The sequence below is a fragment of the Neltuma alba genome, unplaced genomic scaffold (assembly GCF_004799145.2).
Source record: "Neltuma alba isolate B1F8T4 unplaced genomic scaffold, ASM479914v2 tig00011970_pilon, whole genome shotgun sequence".
In the NCBI taxonomy this organism is placed as follows: domain Eukaryota; kingdom Viridiplantae; phylum Streptophyta; class Magnoliopsida; order Fabales; family Fabaceae; genus Neltuma; species Neltuma alba.
The window spans coordinates 140,192-154,955 of record NW_021636545.1 but is presented as its reverse complement, the minus strand read 5'-3'; the positions used below and the strand labels follow the sequence as shown (position 1 = coordinate 154,955).

Below are 14,764 nucleotides of genomic sequence, written 5' to 3'. Positions count from 1 at the left end.
ATTACTCCTCCTTATTCTTAATATAAAAATTATATATTACTCAAGTCCTTAATATAAAAACTAGTTGACTAATTTGAGTAGATTAAAAAAACTAGTTAAGTTGGTTATTTGTAATAAATAGGTGTTGTCATTCCAAAAATATTTTTACTAATCAAGTGTATTGATTATAACTACTATTATCATAAGAACTATCTTGAAAAAAATATATAAGAAATAAAATGAATTAGGATCTTATATTTAAGACCACAATAAAAATCAAGCAAATTCTTATATTACAAATGTGTGTATATTAAAAAACTTAATTAAGTTAGTTACATATTACAAATGTGTGTATATTGGATGATTAAAGTATTTCTGAGAACCTTTGTAATTAATAGGAATATTTTAGGAAAAAAAGAAAGACAACTTGAATTAAAATCTTATATTTAAAATTAAATCCAACCCCCAACTAGATAATTACCGGAGGTAGCACTAAATTACAGACTTATGGTTATATAATAATTAACACTAAACTAAAAGGTAAATCTAAAATTTAAATATGCGGCTCTGTAACTGTTCATTTCCTTTTCAATTATGTACAGAATCATATATTCTTGGTATGTAGCATCAATGAGAAAAATCAAATTACAAATTGCTGTGAGAAGAAACCTTCTCAAAATGTTGAAATGTCAACTTTGACAGCAATATCGTGCTGCCCCAGGGGGGCCATGAAGTTTACCAAAATTTTGTAAGTTCAGCAGTGTCAGTTGATCCTACTGATATTAACACCGTGGAAATCTCCCTAAGCAGGCGGCAGAGGGCGCCGGCATGTAGGGCACTCCATCTTTACATCCATCCATCTTTGCAAACAACCAGAGTGGAAGAAATGCTCACAAGGTGTCACCTGTGAAGATAATGCATTAGACTGACTTCCTCGAAATAGGGAAAGTTCATTCTAAATGAAGGCAAAGGTTATATTCAAATACCATGCAATCATTTGATCGCTGAGAAAGATCAATAACCGTCATGCAAATAACACAATCAGTAGCATGATTTGTAGTTTGACCAAACCTCCTGTAATAGCTGTATTTCTCGGGCAGAATCTGAGAATAATGAAGAAAGCTACTTAAGAGTGTAGTCGTCATGCAGATTCAAGAGAAGCAAGCATGCCAGATCATGATGTGAGTTTGGCGAGGGGGAAAAGACAAACTAGAGACCATGGTGCACAGATCAGAATCTCAACAATAAGGAATGTATGATTTTTTCCATCTTTGCCAGAGCTGAATTACAAAAAATAGAAAATAGCATCCGCGGATGCAGATACTATTGAAGCAACCCAGTTTACAACTAAGACCCCGGGAAACATTGAGAGAAGGGGAAAGATCGAGAAATGAAAATTCCATTTTTCTGATATCCTCTCCCTCTTCTTTTTGTCTCGCAAACAAGAACCAAGTTAAATTTAGTGAGAAAAAAAAATTCTGGGGGAAAAGCATTGATCAAGCCTTCTGAATGCATAAAAGGGTTTACAAGAGCATCGAGGAAAAATGAAAAAGACAAGAGCTGACCCAACCTGACGAGGGATGAACCAGCGGGAACCAAGATAGTTCTGAAGTAGAAGAATTGTAGCCTGAAGTCCAATAAATACAGCCAAACACAAACACCAGCTCTTGTCCGGTTCAATGCGCATGAAGTTTTTGGGGCAACCAAATATGTATAATGGCACTGCTAGGCGAGTGACAGTTATCCCTAAAATATAATGAGGATGCAATGGTTTGCGTGAATCACGAATAACATTGGTAATTATCTGAGGTATCCAAAATGAGTACATGAGAAGAAGTATAGGTCTCAAATAATTATGGAACTGGTACATAAGCAGAATTCCTCCCACCAGGATCCCATCTGCAAAAGAAGTTGGATAATTAACCCAAATTCGAACCACACTTCACAAAGGAACTCTTCACGTCACTTAAAACAGCATTTTTCGACATGCTTCAACAATGAAGAGAACCATCGTTGGCCCCCCAAAAAAAGAAACAATGGAGAGGACCAGAAAAATGTGGATACGGAAGGTTGAAGGTTTAAAAGCCCGAAAACAGATATCACTATATTATATGTGACTTTTGCCATTTCATTACTCTAGATTTAATGTGCTGACCCTGAGATACTAATGCAAGCTATAAGTGCATTTCTGGCCCAAAAGCAAATGATGTCAAGAATATGTGAAATTCTCAATTAATATATCTATATTTTAATGAACAAAATGGAAGTGCAGTCATTATGTTGTTATTTGTTATGTCCATGATATTGTCAAGCAAAATACATACTATACCTTTCTGATAATTTAAGGGGGAAATAGAAGCTATTACTGAGACTTGACTGTTAAAATTAAAAATTGTGTAACCCGGTGCTGATAGGCTCCTGAGTAGAGTAACTGTCATAGTTCAATGGTTCAGGAATAACATAACATGATCATGAATCCTAAGCTAATGAGTTATGGCAAACCATTATTGAAGAAATAAAAGCAAAGATTGAAGACAAAACATTGTAATTTCAAATATTTACTTACAGAAACGCATGTATAAAGATGAAAGCTCACGCCTCATTGTCTCCCAGCCTTCTCCATTACTCAGAGGCCGATTTGCCTTCCATATCGCAAGGAGATACCTCATCTCAAATATTGAGAAGACCACAAACTTGAAAAAAGCAGCAGTTGCAAAAGCATTAAATAAGGATTCTGCAAGGCAGAAAGCAACAGTTACTGATCCAATGATGCAAAGAGGAAGATAATTAGCCACTCAAGCCTGAATCAACCACAAAATCTTTTTGCTTAACAATTGGGAGGGAATAAAAATATATGCAAATATAAACATATTTAGGAAACCTGGGAACCGCGGTTTTCTGGAGGTCTCAGGTTGTGATGATGGAGATGGAAAGGTTTAGACTAAAGTAAAGCACTAATATTTTGATATATTTATATCACTCCAAAGCTGCAAGTCGGTCTATATCTTGGGTTGTGATGATGCAGATGTTACGTCTCATGCAAGGCAGGCAAAAATCTACTACCGAAAAAATTGGCACGATCTGAGTTGAAGAAGATATTTTGATATATTTATATCACTCCAAAGCTGCAACTTCAGTCCATAGGCACGCAAGAGATAAGTTTATGTTTATTTGTCTTCCCTGTTTTCTTTCGGTTTTTTTTGGGGGGGGGTGTGTGTGTGTGTGTGTGTTTATCTGAGCCCATGGAGCAATCTCGAGTAGTAACAGTATTTTCTAGCATTGATTTGAAAAACTTACCAACTAGTATTCCTGCAGTCAGATGTAATAGGCAAAGGTAAGCATCCATTATAGCCTGTTGGCCAATCATTATTATTGAAACCTTAGCAGCTCCCTGAAATGGTATATTAGAATTATAGTCATTCCCATAATCATTGTTGTGAAATATGAAATAGGTGTAAAGTACATCTGTTTAAAATATAAAAAATTTCATTTCAATTCCATCCATTAGTCTAACAAAATTTTTGAAGTAAACTCTTACAGATTGAGTGTTGCTATGTTCCATTTGCCGAATCAACAGAAGAACTTGCAAGAAAGAGATCTGATACAGGTGTATTAAGGAGCTCATGAAGTGATGGACCACAACAACATAACAGTACCATTAACCTGAATGAATGTTTACAATTAAAGGATACAAAGGTAACCATCAAGGTGTAGTTCACTGCTTTGTTATAGTAGACCTCAATGTTAACAGAAGTTGCATTTAACATTAAAGGTGAAAAGCAATCCCCATCATCGTCCACTGAGGGACTCTCCATCAACCCTCCTAGGTGGAATCGATCATGATCCCCATCTGTAGGAGAGTACGTAACAACTAGGTGAGTTTTAGAGGACAGAAAGTGAAAACGAGAATCCAATCAATGAACATGAAATGGAGAAAATTCGTTGCTTGGTGTAGATACAAATCAGATACAATTGTCACATCTACTATTATTAGCTATCTGTATAGGAACACAGGAAGTATTTATATGGCCGAGATAATTCAAGTACCATTCTTTGATGCTGATAGGCGGGAAAACTGTCCTGCAATTTCAATATTGCAATGTTTCTCCATGTCATATAATGGAGCTGAGGTAAGAAGGACAAAATAGGCAGTCACTAAAAGATAAACAAAAAGAGAAGAAGAATATGCTTCAAAATATGGTAAAAAAGTAAATAACTTACAATGTTTATTTCTCCGTGTCTTATCTCGTGAGGATTCTTGGAATACCTGAGATGAGAACAATCCAAGCTGTGCCAAGAAAGGCATACGTGTGGAGGTAAGTACTCTGAATGCTTATTGTAACATATATAAAAACTGTATTTCTTTACAATCTGATATTTATAGAAAGGATCTGCGAGGTGGTATTCTTTTAAAGATAACAAGGATTTATTGAAACTATGGCATGATGTCTAATTCATTTCAAAATCCCATTTAAAGAACCTAAATGAGAGAAACCTTTTGAGAAGAAGATAAGAAAAAATTCTAATCTCTAACGTTTAGTATTCTTGAATATGGCACTCAAAATTTAAAGCTGCATTCTCATACTTCAAAGGCTAAGAATTTCATTAGAACATGCTAGCCCAGGTAGAAGTATGCCACTACAAACATTGACGTCCAGCATGAAAGATAAGATAAATAACGCAAAAGAGGTAAAGGATAAGCCAACAATCTGACGAGCAGAAAATTTTGCCTATGAAAAGGATGGCACAAATTTGAATCATAAAACATTCAATAATTCTTAGGACGTTTTTGGACTCCAAGAAGTGTAAGTTTACTACACTTCCTTATATTATGAAATGACAGACAGACGATCAAAACAAAATTTGCACCTATTGTATGCCATATAATCAGTATAATAGTGAAAAGCTCAATGATACATCAAAAAACATGTGTTACCAGATGATATGGATTAGATAAGATATAATCTTCATCCTGATTTGAATTTCCCTCTTTCCCACTGCAATAAGTGGAATAAAAGAAACTCTTTAGAATATTCAGAATCAGTGTTTAATCTAAGGAAATATGATATTTCAATTGCAAATGGAATTATACTATCAAATGAAAAGAATTTACACAATAAAACAAAAACACAAAAGAAGTGTTTCAAGGCGAAGTTCCATATACGGAGAAAAATAAAGTTGAGAACTTTAAAATACATTAAGACCTCAAATCTTAATCCTAATTTATTATTAATTCAAATACTCATAATCTTATTTAAAATCATGTGTTGTATTTATAATGTGTAATTTACAAGTAATTAATATTATATTTCCTAATGAGAGCTCATCCTTCATTACGATGTTCCAAGTATGATCAACTGCAAAGTTCAGGAAGCAAGGTCTCAAACTTTATAGTCGATAAGCTCTATTTCCTCATACTCGCCAAGGACACACAAGTCAATGAGTACATACATTTCATTCTTAAATTTCAAACTTTTCCTAATTAATATTTATTAACTCATTAATTTGAGGGAACAGAAAATATTTAATGATATATCAACCTGAACAATGTTATATATAAGGTGTCCAATAAACTTGAGCTACACATCATGGTAGTAATGAGGCATTTAAGAACTCACCTGTTAGCTACCATTCGAAGCTGTTTAAAAGGCCATATATATACACCTTCCACTCTGATTTGAGCACCACCAACATTGTACTCATTGTCAAACACATCATGGAATATAACCACCCCCTAATAACATCCATGAACAATTTTTTTTTTTAATAGTGGAATAATATAAAATAGAAAGAATCAGAAACCCTAACAGCGAAGAAAGCCAACTTCTATATGAAATTAGTTCAAATCATTCATCTCACCTGAACATAATGCACACCAGTTATTTTTGTGGGCGTACTAAATAATTCAATTACCGAATTGCCATTTGTTTTCCTGATGTCTGAAAATCTTGAAGAGCCATTTGCAGTATCTAAAAAATTCCATGTCCCTGTAACTCCAAAGGTCAACACACAGACATCTTCAAGTTCTGACAAACTTAAAACTCATTACATAATAAATTATTGCGTAAAGCTCATTCAAAACTATGATGCAAACGCAGTAACATAAAGCATATTTTTGTCGAAGTGTACACATTTCATTTATTCTAGTGTTCTCATGAACAATCGTCAGTACAGGAGCAGTCCAAAAGCCACAAGTTAATTGAAAGTAACTCAGGATCAGGGGTCCTACATTACGCCGGGCCCCAGCCTTTTTGCCATAGTTTCTTCACATGAACCATCTATCCAATGGCAGTCAAATAAGCGTGCCTTTGACTAAAGCAAAGTGCGCAGAGCAAATGAACATCTTTTGCCCAAAAAAACAACACTGAGAAGAAAATTAAGTCCAAATTTTTATAATAAAAAAAAAGGAAAGCTTATCAAAGAGAAGAATGAGTAACAAAAAAACACAGGACACGAGAATCTAGTCAATAAAAAGAAAAAAGGCACTAATCCAGAAAGAGCACGATCCATTAAAATTATGTGGGAATCAAAATATACAAATTTCAAGTGATTATGTTTTAAAGAAAGAACATTGTCATCATTCATCAATCTGGGCTGTGGTTACATCTAACATTTACCCAAAAGATATAGCCAAGCCACACATGCTTAGGAGCAGCGAAGCATACAAACCTTTGTAAGTTCCTGTTATGTTCCATTGTGAAAATTGATCACTTTCATCTTTCGTTGAAAAGAGCCACTGAAAGAAGTAATATCAATCAAACGCAAGCACGTGTCTGTCAGATTTTTCCTTAATCATAAAATCATAATATATCAATGAGCAAAAGATATTTTGTTTTACATCAAAAGCAACCATATATAAGCTTTTTAAATAAAAGTGATCATAACAGGATCAAGTGAACGTCCTTGAGATGCTATAACGTCAATAAAATTTCCTTATTTTGAAAAGATCCTGCAACCATATCATGCACAATAAATATAATAGTCCTTTAAATTAAATACATTTGCACATTTTCTATTTCACATTACACTTGAAGAGAAGATGTATGCTTGAGCTACTTTTTAGTACGGTGATTGTCTGGAGACGCAGCTATGCCATAAGCAAATGTCCAATCTTAAACATCATTTGAGATGATATAGGTCCTACCTTGATCAAATTCTCAGCAGATTTATGGTGATATAAAAGCAATAATTGTTCAAACAGTTGGTGATTGTGAAATTCTTCTAGCCTCTGAGCACATTAACCAACCTCAATTTCAAATATAACAAGGGCGCATTTTGACACAAACTTCTTCAACCATATATGAACTGTCTCAATATAGTTCCCCGCTTCTCTTCTCCTATCAAGAAGTGTGGTTCCCATCACTAATTCCTTCATCCAGGAAACTAAGGTAATTTCTTATCCTATCCAGAGGTGCGGTTTTTCCTCGCCAATGTGCAAGGTGCAACTGCATTCCCCAAAACGACTTCCCCTTTAATTTATTGGAACAGAACATTCACAAACTTCCGAGCTTCAGCTCGCAACAGAGTGGGGGATACAGCAGTAGCAGATAGAGGAACCCTAGCAGTATAATATCAAAGTAAATTAAAATACCAGACTCAATGATCAAGATTACGGTGAATAAACTTGAACCAAGATTAAACTTGAATCAATAATCCAAGTTACAAGATGCATACTAATCACTATGGTTATTGGTCAATAGGTAAAACGGAGGTTAAAGACATGCTCCGATACAAACCTCATCGCTCCATGATCGAGTTCTTTCTCTTAATGGTCTCAGACCCGCAGCAGGTCGAAGCAACAGCAGAACAACCCACCACACATACACAATCTGGAATAAAAACCCTAGTTCCTTCCTCTTAAACAACGAAAAGTTCAATTTTTCAGGGTAAACCATATCAAATACTAAGCATAACATATCAAAAATTCAACTCCAATTGGACAAGCCACTTCTTAGTCGCAGCTGATTGCATCGAATCCAGGAGAATAACCCGAAGCCCGTCATAGCAAATAAGTAAAAGAGGACAATAGGTTGCTTCAAAAGGAGCAAAACACTAGTGCTAGCCGGCGCGCAACGACGAGTCACAACATGATCAGAAACGGAAAGTGAAAGCCCAACGATAAAATAGACCACCAAAGGCAATTTACCAAGCAAAGGCTTCCTTCTTCCGCTTGGTTCTGACAATTGTAGTTCACGTTATACTAAATTAGTAATAATTGGAAGGCAAAAAAAATTAGATTTTTCAACCGAGGGAGATTTTCTTTATTGAGTTCGCAAACGGCGGTGGTTGACAAGCGCGCCACACCGGTTTTTGGTAAACGGGGGTCATTCTGGAAGGAGAGAAGGGAATATCTCACGCTCTCCAGGGGAAGTGGAACCACGCCCCGATCAAGCAAGTTGCAGCAAAAGATTCAGCAGTTGTCCTCCTCATTGAGAGATATGCGTGGTTCTCACGGGTGGGACGTTAGAGCGTCGGTCTGGATTGAAGTTACGAGTTAGTTGCCACAATATAGAGGTAAAATAATAAATATAAATCTCTTTCACCACAAAATAAATAGGGAAAATTTCACTGTAGAACCGCAAAAGACAATTAATTTCAAAGAGCCTCCAAAACTTTCTGAAACTTCACTGCAGGACCAAGGGGCAAACTGATATTAATTCCACAAAGAAAATGACGCTATTGCCCCTCATAATACTTATTGCAGGGTGACATGTAAATGGATTAATTTCAGTTGTAAATAAAGGTATGTATGTTGCAAATTGACTAGTCCCATTTGCAAATGAGCTCTCTCACACTTATTCACTTACAGGCACCTTTTTCAGGTGAATAAGGTGATATGTAAATGGACTAATTCTAATTGTAAATAAATGTATGTATGTTGCAAATTGACTAATTCCACTTGCAAATGGGCGCTCCCACACTTGTTCACTCACGGAGACCTTTTTCAGGTGAAGGAAGTGACATGTAAATGGATTAATTCCAGTTGTAAATAAATATATGTATGTTGCAAATTGTCTAGTCCCACTTGCAAATGGGCTATCCCACACTTGTTCACCCAGACACATTCTTCAGGTGAAGAAGATAATATGTAAATGGACTAATTTTAATTGTAAATATATCTATACATGTTGTAAATTATCTAACCTCACTTGCAAATGGGTTCTCCCATACTTGTTCACACGAGGGGCAATAGGGTCATTTTCTTTGTGGAATTAATATTAGTTTGCCCCCTTGGTCCTGCAGTGAAATTTTAAAAAGTTTTGGGGGTTTTCTGAAATTAATTATCTTCTGCGGTCTTACAGTGAAATTTCCCCAAATAAATAAATAGACGCATAAGCGCTTGTCTATTGTCCCCACTCAAGCATAGAACGGAGTACGAGAATTGGTGGGGGAAAAAACAAAAAGAATGCCCCTTTGAATTTGGCTTCTTTTTTTTTTTTTTTTTTTTGCGTCGCTCTTTTTAATAAACAAGCAATTATCCATATTCTTAGTAATGTAATGGCAGAAAGATACAGGAGTACTTTAAGCAAATCTTAATTTAGGATTTTGAAACTGGTCTGATTATTATGACTTTCCTATGAATTAGTATGAGAATAAGGCCTTATTTGAAATCATGTTTGTAAGCACTTACGTCACATTTTAAGTGAGCCGAGTTCCCCATATACTTATCTAGTATTGCTTCTAATTTTTAATATAAAAATAAGTTGATTAATTTGAGTATATTAAGAAAACTAGTTAAATTAGTTATTTATAATAAATAGATATTATTTTTTTAAAAATATCTTTGTTAATCAAGTATATTGACTAGAATTACTATTAATATAATGATTACTTTAGAAATAAATAAATAAATATGAGAGACATAATGTATAGAATCTTAGAACCAAAATGAAAGTCAAACAAGTTTTTATATTAAAAATCGGAGGTAGTATTTTGTAAATTAAGATTGAAAAAATTATTTATAAACCATTTTAAATGAGCCTAAATTTTGTAGTAAAATTACAAAAATATCATTAATTGTTATTGTTTTGGTTGGTGTTATTCACTACATTGTTGTTGTCATTTTATTTCTCAGAATTTAAATTACATGATTTAGATAATTTTATTATAAAATTTAATTCAAAGCTCGTTCACAGGAACTTCATATTGATAAGGTCATCTCGGATCTTGATTTGGGATACTTTAGCGTCTTTCTTCTTAATATGATTAAATATGATTTAATTATTGTTGATTTGAATTTCTTATTTAAGTGTATTTTCACATACTTGGTATATTTAAGTCCAGTCGGGTCTTTTTTCGACTTCTTGTGTGATGTTTTGCACAGCTTGAAACTCATATTGACCGGCTTTATTTTTTGTGTTCTTGAAATAATTTGGGTATTTTAGTTTTCAAATGATAAAATGATGTCAACGTGCTGAATACACACCCGCGCATCCGCCTGGGAAGTGAACTTGGAAGACTCCACATTGAAGGAAAAAAGGAGCCAAAACCAAAAAGTGGAGAAAGCAGACTGTAGTGCTAGCAGGGTTCGCGGTGCAAATGGACGGTGCAGGCAAAGGGACAGTGACTCCGCTGGCCTCTCTCTTTCCGGTAGAGGAGGCTCAGAACGCTGCGAAGCGCGTGCAGGACGCGATCGCTGAGAAGGATAAGGAACTTGACCGTCTTCGAGGGTTTATCGCGGACAACAATAACCTCATCAACCTTGTTCAGAAGCTCCCCGAAGAGCTCCATCACGATATAATGGTGCTTTCACATAACCAAGCTTTGGTTCTCCTTTATCGTACTTATTTCCTGCTGGTAACTGAAAGAAATTTTTAACTTGGGATGTGAATCCTCTGTCTAATTGTTCTCAGGTCCCGTTTGGGAAAGCAGCATTCTTCCCGGGACGTTTGATTCACACCAATGAGTTTTTGGTATTGAATTTTAGTGCCCCTTTCTTTGAATTGCTGATTTGTCTATGCTCGCTGAGGCGAGAATTTCAGTTGAAAGTAGCTAGTACTTTCCTTGCAGGTTCTTTTAGGAGAAGGTTATTATGCGGATAGAACGTCCAAACAAACCATTGAGATTTTGAGACGAAGAGGCAAGTCTTTGGAGTCCCAGGTTAATTCTCTTGAGGCCATTATCAAGGACCATAGAGCCGAGGCATCATTTTTCAGTGCCACAGCTTCTGAAGCGGCGGTAGGTTTTGTGCAGTGGAGGAACAGTTTCTGTATAAACTTGAAATCATAAAGATAACGGCTTTATTAAGTTCGTGCGTGAGACTTCTGTTATTGGTACCCAAATTTTACCATGAATTGTGGATGCACTGGATTATGATGGGTATATTTCTGTTTATTGTTGTGTTGATGCTTACTTTCATTGGATGATTAACTGATGTGTTGGCTGAATATGGCACAGGAGGGTCTTGTAGAGATAAGGGAAGATTACGTGGAGGAAAACTCAGTCAAACAGGAATTTGAATCTGGTCTGTCCCTGCTTTCCGTTGCCTTGCATCATTTAAGATAGGGGAAAATGATAGTTGGTATTCCCTGTAAAATGAAGTTGGTAGAAAGCATGGAAGTTCTATTGGAATCTTAATCCTCTTATGAAAGATTCAGTCTTATTTAGTTTTGCGGTTTAGGGCTTGATCAACCTTTTATGCTTCTTCTTTGTTCCTGTGTCATTATTGTCTTCTATTTTGTGTTGAATGTGACACATGAGAAATGAGGTCTGTCTCATTATTGTCATTATTGTCTCTATTTTAGTCTGAAAAAAGATGCCAATGTTTTATTTCAGGTCCACTGAAGCAAGATGTTTCTGGTTTTGCTGGTGCTGAGAAAGAAATAACTTCAGCTGATGATGAGGAATTTACTCGCATGATGTCCAGGTTGGACGAACTAGAGGAGCAAGAGCTTGCTGCTGAAAGGGGTAATCACGGTGATGAAAACGAGGGAACTATGAGTGATTTTGATGTGGCCTCATATCAGGGACCTATTGATGACAATCTCCCAAATTCAGAAGTAATGTTCTAGATTAATTTGTTGGATTTCATTTTATAAATCTTGTACAGTAGTTGGCTAAAGAGAGCCAAAGGGGAAAAAAAAGAAAAAAAGAGAGAGACTATCAGCACATTGGACTATGATAGCTTATCACCTGATTCTGATCACTGCTCATATAGGACATCCAACGAACGGTGGATCTGAAGCAGACTAATGATGTAACAACTAAATTTCCTGAAGAGCATAAGTATCAAGATGATATAGCTGATTATGTAAGATATCATCTTGTTCTTTTAGTTTCAGGTTTAAAGTTCTTTAATCCAGCTAATGCAGCATTCTTTTGCATTGTAATTTTAAAATGCAGTTTGGAAGCCTTGCATTGCAATCTCAAGTTGGAGGTGAGACTTCAATGATTTCTGTGCTCTCTTATTTTGCTGTGATGCGTGTTTGTGGTTCTCTGTCCCTTAAAATGGCTATATTGTTCGTCACTCATTCTTATACATCTTCTTTTGTTGTATTAGAATCTTCAGAGGGTAAAACTATGCCAAAAAATCTGAAAAACTCTGATGCTAGCGAAAAGTCAACTATATATCCTGAACGGAAGACAGTTCAAGCAGGAAATTCATCGAAGGCTGAGGTATATAGATCTTATGATGAATTCTTCTTGCATCATCCCCTCGTGTGCTCTGAATTTCATTCATAATTTCTTAAATTGGAAATGACATGCAAATTAGTCTATTTTTTGTTATGCATGTAGCAATGCCACTATCATTTTTCTTTACATTTTTAAATATTGCATCTTGGTTGGTTCTTAATATCATTAAACTTCCCCGCTTGTTGATGAGCGCCCTTCACAAGGTGATAAATGATGTTTGTCATCCTCTAACATCTGATAATGCCTGCTTTTATTTGTTGCTTGATGTGCAAATAAATCAAATACATAAAAAGAAGTATTTTACTTATTGCTAGCCCCAAAAAAAAGAAAAGAAAATAACAGTTATAACATTTTAAAAATTTTTTTTGCATTCCATAATGTCCTCATGACAATAACAAAGGTCTGGAATATTCAAGGGTGTAATCAGGTCACAGTTGATATAGGTGTCGATTGAGAATTCAATCATGTGCGTGCCAGAGTAAAGGAATTGAGAGCTTAAAATTTGGTATTTGAATGTGTAGAGTGGGTTATCTCTCGACAAAAGGACTGTAAGTAATACGTAATATCAGATGATTTGTCGCTAACATATAACGTAAAGTTGTTTAGGTGCTTTAACCCCCTAATATTGAAGTAATAATGAGCAAAGACCAAAGACTGTGAGGAATCCGATAAGTGTCTGTCAGATTTTGTGCTTACTGTGATGCCAGCCGGGCATTGTGGGCTTGGACCAGATAACTGAAACTCAGTGAGAAAAATAATTATGTTAATATCTTGCCAGAGTTGGGTGCTACTGCTAGGCATTTGAGGCTAAAAGGTCAATGAGATGCTCATCCTGATGTGTCATCTTAATTTCTTGAGGTCTTTGCGGATGCATCTGGTTTAGCCTTCTCTCAGTAGTTACTTCTTTCTTTTTCGCCTCTCATCCCTGGAACCAAAATGTAAAATGACCCCAAATGAGCAAAACTCTAGATTATGTGCAAATTATTGCAGCCTTGCAAAACTCCATTTTAGATTATAACTTGGTGTGCAATTATTTCTTTTACAGGTCCAATACCAAGCTTCACGCCCATCATTTGATAGTCAAAAGGTATGTTGACAACTATTATCTCTTTTTTGCTGTACTAGGACCATGACTAAATGAGCACTGGCTGATAATTTTGTACGCTGCGTTGTCAGCAGGCCTCTACAAGCTCCATTGGTGGGCATGCTGACCATACACAAGGAACTTCAAGAATAGAAAATTCAACTGCATCACAGGTAGATTTACTGATGCAGAAATGTTTATAGTACCATGCTCGGTAGCTTAATCATCATTGGCATGATGTACCATTATTTCCTTAACAGGTTGGACGCCAGACTTCAGAACCATCATTTGATAGTCGCAAGGTATGCTTACAATCTCTCGCTCCCCATGACACATTCCGCGGCAGATTATCAGTCCGTCAAATATATGTTATCTGCAGGCTTTTACAGGCTCTATCATAGAGCATGCTGAGAATTTACAGAAAACTTCAAGAGAACAAAATTCAACATCATCACTGGTACTGCGTAGATTTGTTAATTTAAGTGTGGTGTTTCTACATGAGTATAATTCTTTATGCTTTTTATGAATGACAATTAATCCCATTATAATCATGAGTCATGGCCTTTACAGGTTTCTGGTTCACAACCTTCGAAACCAGTCTCGAGATTCAAAATGCAGAGAAAGTAGCTGCAATATTTGGAAAATGTTTAGGTTCTTTAAGTTGGCAATGGTGATGGCGTCCATATTCGGTCAAGGTCAACGATGTCTTTGTAGAATCAAAAGGGAAAGAGTTATTGTAGGATAAACCAAGAGGGAAATGAGCATCAATGTTCATTGGTAAAAGTGAACTGGGGGGGGGGTTTAGGAATTGCTGATGTTCCTGGACTATGATTACGAGTCAACAAATTTTGCTACTAGTATTTGCTCACGTGGAATTGGGAACACAGACACTTTATTAGCTATATAGAATTTTCTTTTTTTTCGTAATAAAATATATAGAATTTCTCGTAAGCCTCTACAAGGGAGAAAGGGATATTGATTTTTTTTTTTTTGTCACTTGATTTGCTAAGCATAATTCCTTGGTTTAACTTATAAGCTAGAGGGGAGTAGAAACATATGTTGATTTTT

At 35.7% G+C, this 14,764-nt stretch overlaps 2 protein-coding genes across 3 annotated transcripts; one reads left to right on the top strand and one right to left on the bottom strand.

Annotated features, from left to right (window-relative positions):
- Nucleotides 1–591: 591 nt before the first annotated feature.
- Nucleotides 592–8,350, bottom strand: LOC114720222 (transmembrane E3 ubiquitin-protein ligase FLY2). 2 transcript variants are annotated; one of them, XM_028905849.1, is made up of 14 exons: nt 7,226–7,646; nt 6,649–6,715; nt 5,839–5,966; nt 5,598–5,713; nt 4,916–4,976; nt 4,201–4,267; nt 4,027–4,104; nt 3,672–3,829; nt 3,518–3,577; nt 3,277–3,370; nt 2,546–2,713; nt 1,550–1,878; nt 966–1,082; nt 592–883 (listed from the first exon to the last, which is right to left on the bottom strand). In XM_028905849.1, exons 1-14 carry the CDS (start codon nt 7,352–7,354, stop codon nt 782–784), a joined length of 1,674 nt encoding a protein of 557 aa, XP_028761682.1. In that variant the 5' UTR covers nt 7,355–7,646; the 3' UTR covers nt 592–781. The 2 variants fall into 2 exon arrangements, with proteins under 2 accessions (XP_028761682.1, XP_028761681.1); XM_028905848.1 differs by lacking the exon at nt 7,226–7,646 and adding an exon at nt 7,716–8,350 and having other exon boundaries at nt 593–883.
- A 2,076-nt stretch (nt 8,351–10,426) lies between these two features.
- LOC114720237 (RNA polymerase II subunit 5-mediating protein homolog) lies at nt 10,427–14,647 on the top strand. Its single transcript, XM_028905866.1, has 13 exons — nt 10,427–10,722; nt 10,833–10,892; nt 10,990–11,157; nt 11,377–11,443; nt 11,755–11,978; nt 12,137–12,229; nt 12,322–12,355; nt 12,479–12,594; nt 13,658–13,699; nt 13,792–13,869; nt 13,957–13,998; nt 14,076–14,153; nt 14,267–14,647. Exons 1-13 carry the CDS (start codon nt 10,519–10,521, stop codon nt 14,321–14,323), a joined length of 1,263 nt encoding a protein of 420 aa, XP_028761699.1. The 5' UTR covers nt 10,427–10,518; the 3' UTR covers nt 14,324–14,647.
- The last annotated feature ends 117 nt before the right edge of the window (nt 14,648–14,764 follow it).